Source organism: Perissodus microlepis, chromosome 5 (assembly GCF_051167445.1).
Source record: "Perissodus microlepis isolate ML-2025 ecotype Zambia chromosome 5, ASM5116744v1, whole genome shotgun sequence".
Classification (NCBI taxonomy): domain Eukaryota; kingdom Metazoa; phylum Chordata; class Actinopteri; order Cichliformes; family Cichlidae; genus Perissodus; species Perissodus microlepis.
In genome coordinates, this window is record NC_140465.1 from 13,314,375 (window position 1) to 13,330,363 (window position 15,989).

The 15,989-nt window shown below is 40.4% G+C and overlaps 2 protein-coding genes across 2 annotated transcripts in view; one reads left to right on the forward strand and one right to left on the reverse strand.

The window, feature by feature from the left end:
* Positions 1-15,989, forward strand: part of LOC146386720 (keratin, type I cytoskeletal 18-like) — a 71,608-nt gene that overhangs the window by 19,066 nt on the left and 36,553 nt on the right. The window lies entirely within an intron of this gene.
* LOC146386721 (keratin, type II cytoskeletal 8-like) lies at positions 11,838-15,909 on the reverse strand. Its single transcript, XM_084927994.1, has 9 exons — positions 15,502-15,909; positions 14,002-14,210; positions 13,843-13,903; positions 13,645-13,740; positions 13,372-13,536; positions 13,138-13,263; positions 12,828-13,048; positions 12,686-12,738; positions 11,838-12,578 (listed from the first exon to the last, which is right to left on the reverse strand). The coding sequence occupies exons 1-9, from the start codon at positions 15,823-15,825 to the stop codon at positions 12,487-12,489; spliced, it is 1,347 nt and encodes a 448-aa protein (XP_084784120.1). The 5' UTR covers positions 15,826-15,909; the 3' UTR covers positions 11,838-12,486.

The window sequence follows — 15,989 nt, forward strand, 5'->3', positions numbered from 1 at the left end:
AAGAGATGTGAAGTTACAACACTATGAAGTGCCTTGCCAGTGGATTGCACTGTGTGGGCTTCATTTTACACAGCTGCTATCTTTCAGCTGAGTTTAATTTTGTTGCTGAACATCTATTTCTGTTTTTGATTTTCTGAACAACTCGACTGAACTCAAGTGCACTCTCTCACACACATACACTCACAGAAGAACTGAGGAGAAAGGGCAATTATTTTTAAACCTTTCATGGACCACAGACCTCCAAGAAAGTTGGCCAAAGGCTGGTGAACTCCTGGTGGACTGGGACTGTCTGTATGACTGATGTTCTGTGGCTGGAGGAGAACAAATGGATTTTCTATATTTGTAGCTGATCACAAAGCGGCATTCAGTTCTCTCAGTCACAGCAGATTGCTGCAGCTTGCTGCATTTCATCCGACTGTAAAGAAGAGCGAGCTGATGGGGAAGCTCAGCCATGTGTTTATGGGGGTAGGTTTTTTTTGCATATGCTTTGTTTAAACATAAGCTGCTAGAGCCAAGTCTTTAATAACAGTGTTTGCAGTTTCTTATGATAACCATTGGGGGTTAGTTTCACCGATACAGCTTGAGCTATGTTTGGTTTGCTCATTTTGGCCAATCGTGAAAGATCTGAGGTGTAAATAAAAGGAAATGCATATTCAGAAGTAACTTCTAGAACTTGCAGCTGTGCGCAGACTTTGATGGTGAAATGTGTGTCTGTAATCCATGACTAGCACAAAAGTGGCACAAAATGTATGTAGTTTTATAGTTTCTAAGAGTGGTAGTGCAACACCTGTCCAGTAGATGTCATCAGTGACTTCTCGATCTCTGTAAATCACCTGACTGACCTCGTGATGTCACCTGAGTTGAGGTGATATTTCTCCTTGCTGTAGATTTTGTTTGTGTCTTTTATTTCTTGTCTTTATGGCCCGTGACCTATAACTATTATTTTGGGCTTTGAGGGTATCACAGCAATACTTGGTAAAAGTTACTATACTTGATTTGAGTGTTTGAAACTTCTCAAAAAGACAGTTTGAATTGTCAAGTTTTAAACTATGTGTGGATGACATTGCACGTCCGATCCTCCCATCCCCCTCCTCTGTTTTCTCCTAACGGAGGCAATCATTTCCCCCGATAGGTACCAACGCGTCGACCTGTCACTGCCTCTTTACGGTCCCCTCCACTGCTGGCACCCCCCTGCCAGTGACACACTATCATTTTCCCCTCCAGCAGTTTTCAATTTAGATTGTTAAAACCAGCATGTTCTTTATAGACGGCGAGGAAGTAAATCTTAAAAGCTGCTGTGAAAGCACAGTGACAGTGTTTTCTGTAAAGCTTTTCAGTTTGACCCAGGGTCATGAGCCAGGCTGATCTGATAGGGGCTGACATCCCATTAGTCTTGCATAACCTCAATAACACCACACAATTTAATCTGGTTTTCTCATTTTCTCTTGCTCAATTTGTCTTCAGCAATAACCTACGCTTTTTCAAAGAAAACACGCAAAGTTGATCAGCGCAATGTCTCTGTAGCCGCCTTTCCCCCCCCCCTGTGCAGTTAAAAAGGGCGCAGATGTAAACGCCATCAAACCTCAGCAGAGATGATAAGGTTTGATACCTGGTAGAATATTAATCAGCAACAGATACACTACAGTATTTACCATTTAAAATGAGAGAATGGTGTACAGCTGCTTTAAATAGTAAGAACGTGTGTGCAGAAAGAAGTGAGAATGCAGGAAAAATCAGCTAACTTGGTTAAATTTCAGGGCTGGGAACTACAGGTTTGAGAGACTTGTGTGTTATTATTAAGTACCTAGAAGCCTGAAAGCAGCTTGTTTTTTGTGGTATTACACTGACAATAGTCTGCAGCACTGCACTTAATTTTTACAAAGTAAGGAACTATTGTTGCTTCGGTGTTCATATCTTAAAATAGGATATGATTTGAATCCGGGGAGTTTGTGCTTTTAGACAACGTTTAGTCATATTCAGATTTTGTGCAGAAATAAATCATGTTTGGAAGAAAAAAAGCCCAAATTTATTAGACCCCCCCCCCCCCCCACACACACACACACACACACACACACACTATTATTTATTTATTTGTTTTATTTATTTTACTTGCCTAATAAATAATAGTGTATTTTTAGTTGTATTTTTCAAAAATATTATCTCAAAAATAAGTTTTATTAAATAGATTACATACTTTAAAATCTACAGACACTTCTATATAACTCACTTTTTGGATAGATGAAATTCTTGAAATATCCTCCCCTGTGTTTGTCAGTGTTGTAGGTGTGTATGAAGTGATGACCAGAGGAGCTTTTTTTTCCTTTTACTGCCATAAAAAACTCTCAGGGAAGGGAAAATGAAAACACAGAACAATTATCCAACTTCCACTATAGGATATCTATTACCCGATAAGGCCGCCGCTCATTTATCTCCCTTAAACACCCCATGAGGTGTTGGCAGGCGGGCGAGCAGGGAGGTTGTAGTGTGAAGATCAGACACGGGGATGAGGTGGACGGAGCGCGATCGCCAGGATGGCTAAATGATCATTGGGACTGTTTTTATCTGCACATACCAGGAGAAATCCTCCATCACCACGACAGACAGGACTCACCTGGGGGATAGCTGTGAAAGGGTTTCATCCATTTCAGCAAGCGTGTACACTGAGCAGAACTCATTTCGTTGTTCGTTGTGAGTTAAATATAACTCAGAAGTTTGGTTCTCTTGACCTAATTCCAATAATGAAATTAGGTCAAGAGAAACCTTTTTTGACAGATCTGTTAAGCACCTTAGAAAAACATACAACTGCAGAGTGTGCTTAAGCAACCTCTTTGAGAAGCCTCTAAAGTGCACAGATGTATTTGTCCTGTTCCCTTTATTATTCACACTGCATGTGGCTCCAGATAAATTTGAACTTACTTAAGTCAGATATGGGGTTAAAAAATTATACTATAACTATTCAATTCAATTAAATTTTATTTATATAGCGCCAAATCACAACAAAAGTCGCCTCAAGGCGCTTCATAGATGCAGAGAAAAACCCAACAATCATATGACCCCCTATGAGCAAGCACTTTGGCGACAGTGGGAAGGAAAAACTCCCTTTTAACAGGAAGAAACCTCCGGCAGAACCAGGCTCAGGGAGGGGCGGCCATCTGCTGCGACCGGTTGGGGTGAGAGAAGGAAGACAGGATAAAAGACATGCTGTGGAAGAGAGACAGAGGTTAATAACAGATATGATTCAATGCAGAGAGGTCTATTAATACATAGTGAGTGAGAAAGGTGACTGGAAAGGAAAAACTCAATGCATCTTGGGAATCCCCCGGCAGCCTACGTCTATTGCAGCATAACTAAGGGAGGATTCAGGGTCACCTGGTCCAGCCCTAACTATATGCTTTAGCAAAAAGGAAAGTTTTAAGCCTAATCTTAAAAGTAGAGATAGTTTCTGTCTCCCGAATCCAAACTGGAAGCTGGTTCCACAGAAGAGGGGCCTGAAAACTGAAGGCTCTGCCTCCCATTCTACTTTTAAATACTCTAGGAACAACAAGTAGGCCTGCAGAGCGAGAGCGAAGTGCTCTAATAGGGTGATATGGTACTACAAGGTCATTAAGATAAGATGGGGCCTGATTATTTAAGACCTTGTATGTGAGGAGCAGGATTTTGAATTCAATTCTGGATTTAACAGGAAGCCAATGAAGGGAAGCCAAAACAGGAGAAATATGCTCTCTCCTTCTAGTCCCTGTCAGTACTCTTGCTGCAGCATTTTGGATTAGCTGAAGGCTTTTCAGTGAGTTTTTTGGACATCCTGATAATAATGAATTACAGTAGTCCAGCCTGGAAGTAATAAATGCATGAACTAGTTTTTCAGCGTCACTCTGAGACAGGATATTTCTAATTTTAGAGATGTTGCGCAAATGGAAGAAAGCAGTCTTACATATTTGTTTAATATGTGCGTTGAAGGACATGTCCTGGTCAAAAATGACTCCAAGGTTCCTCACAGCGTTACTGGAGGCCAAGGTAATGCCATCCAGAGTATGAATCTGGTTAGATACCATATTTCTAAGATTTTCAGGGCCGAGTACAATAACCTCAGTTTTATCTGAATTAAGAAGCAGAAAGTTAGCGGCCATCCAGGTCTTTATGTCTTTAAGACATTCCTGCAGTTTAACTAATTGGTGTGTGTTATCTGGCTTCATGGACAGATAGAGCTGGGTGTCATCTGCATAGCAGTGAAAATGTATGCTATGTCTTCTAATGATGCTGCCTAAGGGAAGCATGTATAATGTAAACAGAATTGGTCCTAGCACTGAACCCTGTGGAACTCCATAATTAACCTCAGTGTGTGAAGAGGACTCTCCATTTACATGCACAACTAGAAAGTTTGAAATAATTTCCTCCATGTATCCTTTCCCTGCTTTCGCAAATCATCCAGATTGTTCTGTAATGCCTCTGTAATGCACTATGTCCTTAAGCCTAGATAGAGATTTCCTTGCTATAGATTGCAAAGTTAAAGACACCAATCAGCATTAGCAAACCCATTGATTTGTCTGATAATGAGTCTTATATCCTGTCTCCACAGAGCCCAAAGGACTATCAGATCAATACTGCATTTAAAAACTTTTCCGTTGTCAGTGCTCATGAAAACATACATACAACTTTAAGGTTGAAACGCTATCACATTCTCAGTTAATGCTTACAGTTTGCTGCTGTAGATATGTGATTTATGCACACAAAACATGGGACAGATTAATAGATTTCAGGCTTTGAACTTGTTCTGCTTTCATTAATTGGTTACACGTGAAAGCTTTGCTGATACTTCATAGATGACATGTTGTGATTTAATTAACGTGGTCCTGATCAAAAATGTATATAAAATGGTAAAAAAAAAAAAAAAAAAGTAATAACACTGTGATCATTCAAGAAAGAGCGAGTAAGACAGAAAGAAACAAATAAAAAAAGTTGCTAGATTTAATCATTTTCCAGCTGAAGAAACGTTCTGATCAGTCACTGAAGTGTGTGCAAACTGGCCACATACAATCCTCCCAGTCACTATAAAGCCGTTTGCCTGATGGTCCTCCTTGGGTCCTCGTATTCTGGGGCCTCTGGATGTCTGGGGCCTGGATCTCCTCCATACCTGCTTCATGCCCTGGGGGACGGGGCTATGGCTCCCCACACTCCCTAGCAGATCGTTACATGGAGAAACCTTTTGAATACAAGCGTGCTGATGCACACAGGTGTGCACACAGGTGTACACACGGGTGTACACAGACACAAATTACACCTTTCTTGGCTGCTACCTCAAAGCACATTGTGCGCTGTCGATCTTGTGTGCTGCACAATAACATGTAATATTTAGTATCTACTGTTATCTACTGTTAGCTAGTTTATTGTGATGGTGTTGTATTTGTTATGTTGCTCTTTTTTGTTTTTTTTTCTCTTCTGTTTTTTCTTATCTCCATACAGGTGATCCAGGCGTTTTGTTTGTTTTCCTTTTTTTTCTTCCCCCTTCTCACCATCTCTTCTCCCCTCTATTTTTCTTTCTCTCCCTCTCTTTCTTTTATTCTTCCTCCCTGTCCTATCCCCCAGTCATGTCTGTCCCATCTGTAACAACCAAAAATCAAATCAAATAAATACATAATTATAATAAAGGTCAATCAAATGGACCAATATGGCAAGGTCATGATGATCCAACTGGTAAAGTAAATCCGCTTGGCATCTTTCTTGGCCTTCAGACAACAATTCTCATGGCTAAAGATCCAAACGGGACAGGCAAAAAAAAAAAAAAAAAAAAAGCAGTTTGCCAATATCCGTTGTAGTGGAAGCAGCAGGGAAGCTCCCATCTGAACATCTTTTCTTGTGAGAGATAAAACGAATAAATTTGTCTTGATCACTAAGCACATAGGAGTTCTGCTGCGTAGAGTGCTGAGGAGTGTTGAGGTATTATATGTGTAGTTTTAAGATGTTTACTATTTTATTTTATATTAGCCTCAAGTGGAAAACTTCTCCACATGCAGTCTTCTTCAATTAGACTATCAACTAACTTTTCCCTTCTTCCCCAAGAAAAGAGCATCTAGTAAATCATAAAATAAAATGACTCGCACTAACTTATCAGCAAAGTTTAAACTCTCTTTTATGAAACTACCTACATGCTGAAACCTGGATGGACACATGAAACAGCACACAAGGTAACCTTATGGTAACCTTGTGGTTATGAGTTCTATTCAAATTATATTGCTTTTCACATTTACTACTGTAATCCAGGAAATAAAGCCACAGGACATAATTTATGGAAAGACCATAAAGGGATTTTTATTCTCTGACTAGTTAATAAATAAGAGAGGAGCATTAAAGTTGCTTGAGATATAACAGAGCACATGCTTCCAATAATCTCACCAAAGCTATGAGCACTTCAAACTAATTTTCTTCCCTTTTTGGTCTAATAAGAACAAATCAAATTCAGTGGAACTCAACAATTCACTCTAATTAAAGCAGAAAATTTGTGCTTTTTCTGTTTATAAAGAATCATTTCTCAGCAAGCCAGAAAAACAAGATTAACTCTCAGCTTACTTTAATCAAAGATAAAAATCTATAAATAAATAAGAGGATAGAAAGCAGTAGTGATGGTAGTGCTCTCGGTTTAACAGCAGTTTAGCAAAGAACAGCATTTTTAGTAAATGCTTATCTTTTTGTGATTAAAATGATTAAGCACTTTCCCCCTCAGGTACAATCACATTGCATTCACATTACATGTAAGTATGTTACGCCTCACAACTTCAGTTTTCAGCCAGGCTAGGCTCAGAGGTCCTTTGAGCAAATGGCACCACGTTCACAATCTTATTTTATGAAGTGCTAAACGGCACACTGTGATTCGGGTTTCCTATAATGCAATAAACAAAAATACTGGAGAAAATAAGCATTTGGAAATAATGTTGGCACTAAAATACAAAATAAATTGTATATTTTTGAAGACTTATGACAACCCGCACCAGCACAAACAAAGACGCGCACATCATGAGGAAATATCCTGGGATATTTCATTTTCTTCTGCTTGCCTAGTGTCTCACAGGGCAGAGAGACAACCATTCACACCTACGGCCAACTGTTCAAACCCAGGACCTTCTTGCTATGAGGTGACAGCGCTACTGCAACTTCTCCACCAGTGTCCCAACATTTTTGGAGGTCTAAGCTCTTTTATTGGGTAAGTGAAAACAAGATTCTAGCGGTGCTATAAGACTGACCAGGAACCAGGATATAATGCACATTTCATGGCAGTCCATTTCACATTAGTAGTTAGCAACCTCATTATGGACTAAAATTAAAAGACAAAGATCACCAAATTCACTATTCATCCTCTGGGGATCATGTTTTAAAGTTTTTATTCAATAGTTTTTAAGGTTTTTTGGATTTCTTCAGTTGTTGCATGAATTTGGGAGGTCAACAAAAAAGATTTCTTTGTCTTAAAGTTTTTTGTAATCAGTATTTGAAGCTGCGCTGTTTTAATATAGTATTGTTTTACTGCTGCTGCCCAAAGCCAACATCACAAGCACGTGCCCCCAATGACTCTCCACTCAGTTCAATCAGTCATTTATGCCCTGTCATTATTTATTTTATTTTTTCCGACGTGGCAGCTGAAAGGGCACCGAAAGAGTGGAGGCTCAGGTGAGTGCAGGTCTTATCTATACCCTCCAGCTGTGTCCCAGTTCCCCATCACTGCCTCTGGTAACAGGAATTTAGTTCAGAGTTTAAAATTAGTCCGGGCATCTATCATTTCCCACAGGCTGAATAGGTTGGTGTAGGTGCCCTGGCACAGGTAATCTGTCTCCACACATCAGTCTGTCCCGCCTCACAGCGCCATCACTCAAACACGGTGCCTTGTCACTGACGACAGAGCCAGTGCCTGCGGAGAAGTGAAATATTGCTGTAGGATACATAAGCAAACATTCAGGCAATTGCTTCAATGCATGTTCTGTGGCGAGCGTCAAAAGAAAAGAGGAAGCATCACTTTGTATCCAATGAAACGAAACTGAAAAGACGCTATGAATTAGTTATCACTGTTTAAGATATCCCCATGACCCTGATCTGGATAAGCATTCAGGAAAATGGACAGATGATTGTTTAATAACTACAATTAAGAACTAATTGAAAATATCTGATTGTGTTACATATTTTACAGCTTAACACCCAAAATGTACATGCAAATTTTACAAAAGAATTACAAAAAAGGGAAAAAAAATCCTTAAGAGTGGCTTCGTACTGAGGCCAAAGTTGCAAGAACAGAGCTGACATCACTATAAATCTAACCCTATTTAAGAGCTGGAGTGTCTGAACACTGGAAAGGAGCTACAACAGATCAGCTGGAGGGCACAAAGCAGCTGCGCTAACACAAGACAGCCTATCTCTCACCTGCTGTGGACTGTCTGGGTTAATATAGTGTGACATTACACACGCACCTCATTTTGTTGTACCAGTGCAGACTGGAATAACACAGCTGAGGTCCAACATTTGTAAACATTGCTCAAAAGCAATTTTTTTTTTTAGATTTCTTCTGTTTTAAAGATTTATTTTTTTTTAACATTGAACTTCATTCAATCTGCATGTTTACAATTACTCCATGCTTCTTACTGTGGCTGTGAAACCCTGACTTTCACTTGCTTACCTGTTACAGCAGATTATAGCTGTAAATATTTCCCCTTTTGTCAGATATATTCTGTTTTTGAGGGGGTTTTGTCTGTTTACGCTGATGGGACAGGAAACAGAGTCATCTTTAGAAAATGTTGCAGGAAGTGTGACGCCAAAACAGTCAGGATTCTCCGACTAGATGATTCGAAACTGAATCAAATGCAGTGGCTGAAGAATGTCAATCTCGCAAATGTGGATTTGCATCCACATCCTTAATTCAGTCCTGCACTCAGGATTGAGTCAAATTCAGTCCACATTCCCACACTCCCACACTTACACATTGTCCCCCCATTACCACCTGACAGAGACACTAAGTGATCTGACCCGTGCTCACTCCACATGCAGCGCACAGCTTATTGGTGTTTCCAGTCGCGGCTGCTGATATTCACCAGCACTGGCAGAGGTGTTAGGGTTTGTGGAAGGTGTAATGTTTATCGATCGTGGTGCAGGACTTGGGTTAAGGGTCCGGTCAGTCTTGGCTATCACTCCGGAGGATTTCTTCCAATGCTGTCTAAGAGCTTGCACACCCCACCCACCCACTTTTAATCAATAGCTCATTAGTGTGTTTCTTCACACAGCAGTAAGGGCAAAGAAAACAAAGGTCTTCTATGATAGATCTGACTCCTAATGAAATTTGCTTCATTTTGTATGAGATCTTGTGCTCTCGGATCTGTTGTGTGTTGTCTGAATCAAGCAGCTTTTTTTATTACTCTAATAAAATATATGACTGCCTTATACCAGGGAATTTGCTAATGCTGTAAACAGTGGCTGATCTTTATACTCTCATCACTGGTTGACCTTTGTGTCAAATAATTTTATATAGGTGCATGAATGTTTTTTAAGTGGCTTAATAGTGTAGTTGTTCACAAATTCACCTAACAAGAAAAACGTCCCAGCTGAATCCTGGGAGAAGACACAAATCCATCAGGGTTGCATCAGGAAGAGCAAAGGGAGAAGCTAAAAGTAGCATCGTCTATATATTTCAAAAGTATTACTTATAAACACAATTGATGCCATGTTACAAATCAGCTTTAACTACTATAATCCAAAGGCAGCAGGTTCAGCGGGTTCTTGTAAACAAACATATTTATTCTCAGATTCGTTAAATTAATGAAGACTAAACTTCTAAACTGAAGATTTATCAAACCCAGAGTGTAACAAAAATGAAAAAAAAGTAGGAACTTATTGTAATACTGAACAAATCCTGTTTAAAATCAATATAATAATATTTAACAATGTGAGTTTTTAAATATGAATTTGTTCACCTAGCACTAAATATGTTTTAAAATGGCGTTTATTATAAGATAATTGTGTTTTACTACAAATATGTCATAGTAAGTACTGCATAGACAATTCTTTTTTTCCCCAGTGTCTTTTGATTTATTCTCTACTGCAGCCACACTTGTCTGAGGCCGCAGGTGTTAGCGCCACGTGTACTTGTAGACACCATACTTCTAATTCAAGCATTCGTCATCATTTTAATTCTTCTGCTATTGTTCAAGATCACTATTATTGTCCTGATTATCTATATATGTATAAAAAAGAATAGCCTAGTTAATTAGAGGGGCTGGTGCATTTTTTTTTTTCATTTGTGCTCCTGCAAGGTTGTCTCTCCTTTAAACGGGGGCACAGTACCTGTTTTCTGTCCCATCCCTGCTGACACAGAGAAATTGTTACGTGTGAAACAATAAGACCACTGATCCTTTTCAAGGACAAGCTGCTCATAGACTCTACAGTCTCTCCAGGGAGGTTAATGACCGGTGCCTTTCCATCCTTTCCCCTCTTGTGTTTTCATGCTCAACATTACAGGAGTAGTTGTTCTCATTTGCCAATGAATGTTCATTGAGGCTGTCTTAATTGCCCAAATAGACATATACTGGATAATAACAGTGCTGCACAGCAGGAAACACCGTGCCACTGAAAAGCAGGTATGCAAGCTGTGCAAGTATTAACGTGTTTCAGACAAAACTGTTTGTTTGTCCACGGGATAAATGTAGCATTTATAATTGTAGGAAGTGTAATTTCCTTCTGGCCACCTCAGGGTGAAAAGACAACTCCCTCACAACTGTTTCAGCTGTGAAGTAACTGGTTTAACGTGAAAACACGAGTGAATACAGCAATTGGCGTGTGTCTAGCATAATTATGTTGAGTCGATCTAATCCTCTGGGATTAAAGTCAATAAATTGTACGATCACTGCCAGAAGTTTTGTGCTCCAGGTGAAGCTAATAAAAGGGATTTTTCTTGTTAACCTGCCAATGTAGACTTAAATTGCGGGAGGCACATTTAAAAATACACCTTTGAGTGTGCAGAAAATAGCACACTTAAAAATAACTCGCCATGTTTTGTTGTTGGTTTTTGAGTTCACACAATATGAAGGTCAAGGCGTAAAATCCTGCAAGCAGTTGTTCTGCAACATGTGTTGAATATAAATACTGTATGTTGACACAGTGTTTGGATTTCGTGGTGAATGTAGGGTAGACTGTAGTACTTGTGTTTCTTCTTTCCTACTCTTTTGTCCACCTCTTTGTGGAGAGTGTTATTGTTCTAATCTGAAGCATTGAGGCGTGTTGGTTTCACAAACTAATATTTTAGAGAAAAAGCCTGCGGTCTATGGTTAAGTCATTCACAATATGAAAAACAGAGACATAGATTTGCGGCATTACTTATTTATTACCATCATAGAAATGCCATTGTTTGCCTAACCCTTTGCTTTGGAGCCTTCCACTTCCTATTTTCTATGTTTGTGTCATATGGTTGCAGATGCAGTAAATTCCCAAATGAAACCTCCCACGCTACGTCTCTGTTATCTCTACTGCTCACGTTACACAGATATTCTCTTTTGCTGACACAGCGGTCTGTCAAAGTGATTGTTGGATTAAAAAGGTCAGATTTTTTGTCCTTTTTACAGCTGTTGTGTGATCACTCTGAGCGATAACGTAATAAACCTCTGAAACATGAATTATGACTTTGATATTTGGAGACCACACATAGTGAATGCTTCCTGGTTGAGTTCAAAGTCTAAAACTGTGGCAGCACTGCCCCCATGTGAAATCTCAGCAAAGAAATCTTCCTGTTTAAAAAACCAAAAAAAACTTCCTCAGCTTGAAGTAGTCAGGAATAATTTCATTTACAACAACAATAACAAGAGTAAGAGACAACCTTTTTTTTAAATCTCAGATTTATTTAATTTGGATTTATTCGATGTTGTTTGCAGCAACACTCAGTCGTGTCGCTTTACAAAATAAATCTGGTTTCAAAGTAGTTTTAGTCTGAAGGCAAAACCAAGCAGGGAAAAAATGAACAGAACAGTAAAAAACCAACAAAAAAAACCAACAAAAAAAAGAGCGAGACAATAACCAATCAGTTCAAAGTTTAACTGTAAACATGTAAAGACACAAATTTCAAACTCCTGTATTTTTTCCAGTGATCAGATCTAGTCAGTGACTTGCTCTTCTTCCTGACACGATTTTAAAGGTCTGTCCTTGCCTAGTTTTTAGCACTCCATTTTTTATTTATTTATTTTTCTCAGGAAGTCAGTGCAGAAAGAAAAGAAATGATCCCTCGCTAACTGACCTGGCCCTTGTGTGTTAAAGGCTAAGATTCCCTTCAGAAACTCCTGCTACAATGTTGTTGAACAGAACAAAGTCAAGAGTTTCCGTGTTAGGGATCACAGATTTTGGGGGCATATTCAGCACTCTGGTTGAACATGTTTAACAGCATTGAATAGCACCATGAAAAAGCTAGAGATTTAGAGTAAGTTCAAGAGTTTCTGAAGGGAAAGGGGGACGGCTCTCCTTTTTCGAAAGACTTCAGAAGACTCTTCTGCTGCTGCTGACAGATGTCACTGTAGACTTGGTGATGGCACCACCGCTACCATAACCACCGTAGGAATTGGACAGTCCTGGAGAAGAAAGCAAAGCATGAATGTAAAGTGATGATCCATCCTGTCTATGTCATCTATTAGCTTATGTTTTATACATGATTTTTTTTTTTTATAAAAAAACTTACCACCACTGCTCTGCTGCACATGGATGGTTGCACTGGCGCCTCCGCTGGCCAGTCTAATGGTTTAATAATAGAGAGTTAGTGTTTAATTTAGATATGAGTCTAATGCATGGGCCATGAAACTAAACAATTCAGTTTATCTCACTTGGATTCCTCCCCTTCCAGCAGTTTCCTGTAGGTGGCGATTTCAATATCCAGGGCGAGCTTGACGTTCATGAGCTCCTGGTATTCGCGCACCTGGCGGGCCATGCTCTGCTTGGCTTTCTGCAGAGCATTGTCCAGGTCCTTGATGCTGAGCTTGGCGTCTTTCACTGCACGCTCACCTTGCTGCTCGGCTTCTGCAATCTGAGCCTCGAGGTTGGCCCTCTGTGGAGAATCATGTCACGCATTCTTTAATAGTTGCCAATCTTTTTACACTATAAGGTGTACTCAGAGTAAAAGGCCTTGAAATGTACCTGTCCCTTGACAGCCTCGATCTCATTCTGAAGACGGGCAATCATACGGTTCAGCTCAGCGATTTCAGCCTTGGTTGTGCGCAAGTCATCACCATACTGTCCAGCAGAGGTCTGCATTTCCTCATACTATTATGAAAAAATACAAGGTGCATCAGAAACATAATCCAGAGAGTAGACCTTTTGTAGTGTGTATTAAAAGCAGAGAGGGGATGAGCATCAGCTTTGCTCCCTCACCTTCTGTTTGTACCAGCTCTCAGCTTCAGCCCTGCTGCGGTTAGCAATGTCCTCATACTGAGCACGCACTTCAGCCACAATAGAATCCATGTCAAGGTTACGACTGTTGTCCATCTCCACAATGACAGAGGTGTCCTTGATCTGGCTCTGCAGCTCACGAAGCTCCTACAGAACAAATTGTTTATGGAAAACAGTTAAGTTAAAAACAATTATTATGGTGCAAAAAGAGAAATCACAATAAGTTGGTTAAATTAGACATTAGAAACTACATACAGCCTCATAGATAGCCCTGAGGAAGTTGATTTCATCCTGAAGCGCATCCACCTTGGCCTCCAGCTCCACCTTGTTCATGTAGGCAGCATCAACATCCTGGAAATGATGTCACATACAAACAAAAAACGGTCACTTTTACCACATCAAAAGTCACACATTTTTTAAAAAACTTAAAGGGTCATCTTGACATTTTCCCACCTTCTTCAGGAGCACAAACTCATTCTCTGCTGCTGCACGCTTGTTGATTTCATCCTCGTACCTGTTGGAACACAATGCAATACATCAGCACCTCTCCGTTTTTTATGTCTGCCCTTTAGAGGAGGTGCTGGTCAGTATATGTGTCATGTAAACACTTACTTATTCTTGAAGTCTTCAACCAGGCCCTGCATGTTCCTCAGCTCTGACTCCAGCTTGACCTTCTCATTACCCAGACCATCGAGCTGCCGGCGGAGGTTGGCAATGTAAGCCTCAAACATGCTGTCGATGTTGGAGCGGGTGGTGGTCTGTTGCTGCAGGAGGCTCCATTTGGTCTCCAGCATCTTGTTCTGCTGCTCCAGAAAACGCACCTGGAAAACAGCACAAAATTTAAGACAAAAGATCAGATGCTGATCATTTTCATGTGTTTTTAACGTTGAATCATATATGAATGTGGCTTGAGGTCTGTTTGGTGGTTTGGTTCTTTTAATTTTTAAAGAAGGGTATAATGTGCAGCACTTTTGTTATCAGATATAAAGATTGCACAACTTTACTGAGTGAGCAGCTAGACATCTATTTGACTTGCCACGCCCCAGTCACAACAGCTGTGACTCGTGAAGGCAGTTCTTCAAATGTACACTAAAAGTGTTAAAGTAAACTTTTAGGCCTTTTTATTTTGGAACACGTATCATTTTATCTTTTCTTTTCTTTAAATAATGCAGAATATTCCATGCAGATGTTTCACCAACGTCTACGTGGCCTTGAGGATTTCTCTTATTGGGTCTGCAATTTGGCTATGAGTCATCCTACGTGCATTGTTGAGCTATGAAAGCCACACTGGCTCTCCAGCCATAAAAACTGGGTGTGGCAGTTAAACCACAGAAGACAAAGAATTGCAGCACTTGTTGTTTTGTGTGTCCGAGTGTCAAGGTATACCATTTACAGTTTCACACGAAGAAACCCATGACCCATAGTTCCCATCAGTGCAGACAGTATGACTGTAACATCTATATGAAGTAAAGGCTGATTTGCAGCTCTGTCCTCGTGTTGCCTATAACAACCAGGTGATAAGTGCAATGTGCAAATTGCAGACTTTGGACTATGCAGACAGAGTGCAGATAATTCCCTGTTTCCTGTGCTCATCTGCCAAGTGAGGAATAGGCGAGTCGTTGCATTGTAATCGCCACCCATGTTTAGACAATGGATAGATAGGCTTGGACGGGGCTATAAGCCAGCTGTTATTCAGAGCAGATAGTTTAAAATCAACTCTGTCATGACCTCTGACAGAATTGAGGTTTTCAAATGCTTCTCTAATCGCAAAGGCTGTAAGACACTGGTGAATACACCACCCAGATAAGAGTCACAACTGCCTTTCTTTGTCAGTTCTGCTAATGTCAAGAGCATATTTGCATTTTGAGTGTGGTACTCGTCTGAAAACAGATTGCCATTAGTGTGCTAGACAATTCACTTACTTTTAACTTTCTAATCCTTTTTATTTTCATTCACATATCCAAGATGAAAACTTTCAACTATTCACGTGTAGCAGAAGCAAGAGATAAATCTGGCCCAAGAGGCATGCAAGTTCTCTGTACCACAATAATGAGGCCTGCAGTAAATTGTACATAGAACCGGCAGTCAGACAGAGAGATCAGAGGAACAAACCTTGTCAATGAAGGAGGCGAAGCGGTTGTTCAGGGTCTTGATCTGCTCCTTCTCCTGGGTACGGACAGCCTGGATGGTGGGGTCGATCTCCAGGTTCAGAGGAGCCAGCAGGCTCTGGTTGACTTGGACAGCAGTGATTGGATGTCCAAGTAGTGGTTGGCTAGAAAGGCCATAACTGCTTGATGCACTTATGCTAGGAGTAAAACCAGAACCAACACCACCATATGTGGTTCTCTTGATGGAGTAGGAGCTTGAGGTGGGAACCGACCTCCTGCTGCTGCTGCTGTAGCTCACTACTGATGCTGCCTTCCTGGATTGATACATTTTCAACTTGTTGAGCAGAAGCAAACTGATGCTGAGAAGTCTTCAAAAGGAGAGCCAAGTCCCTCTGAGTGTCTGACAGCACACTCTCGCTGCTTTTATGGCTGTACAAGCTGGTGGGAGGATCTTCACCTGCCCTCTGAGTTTGGCTTTCAAGCCTTCCCTCC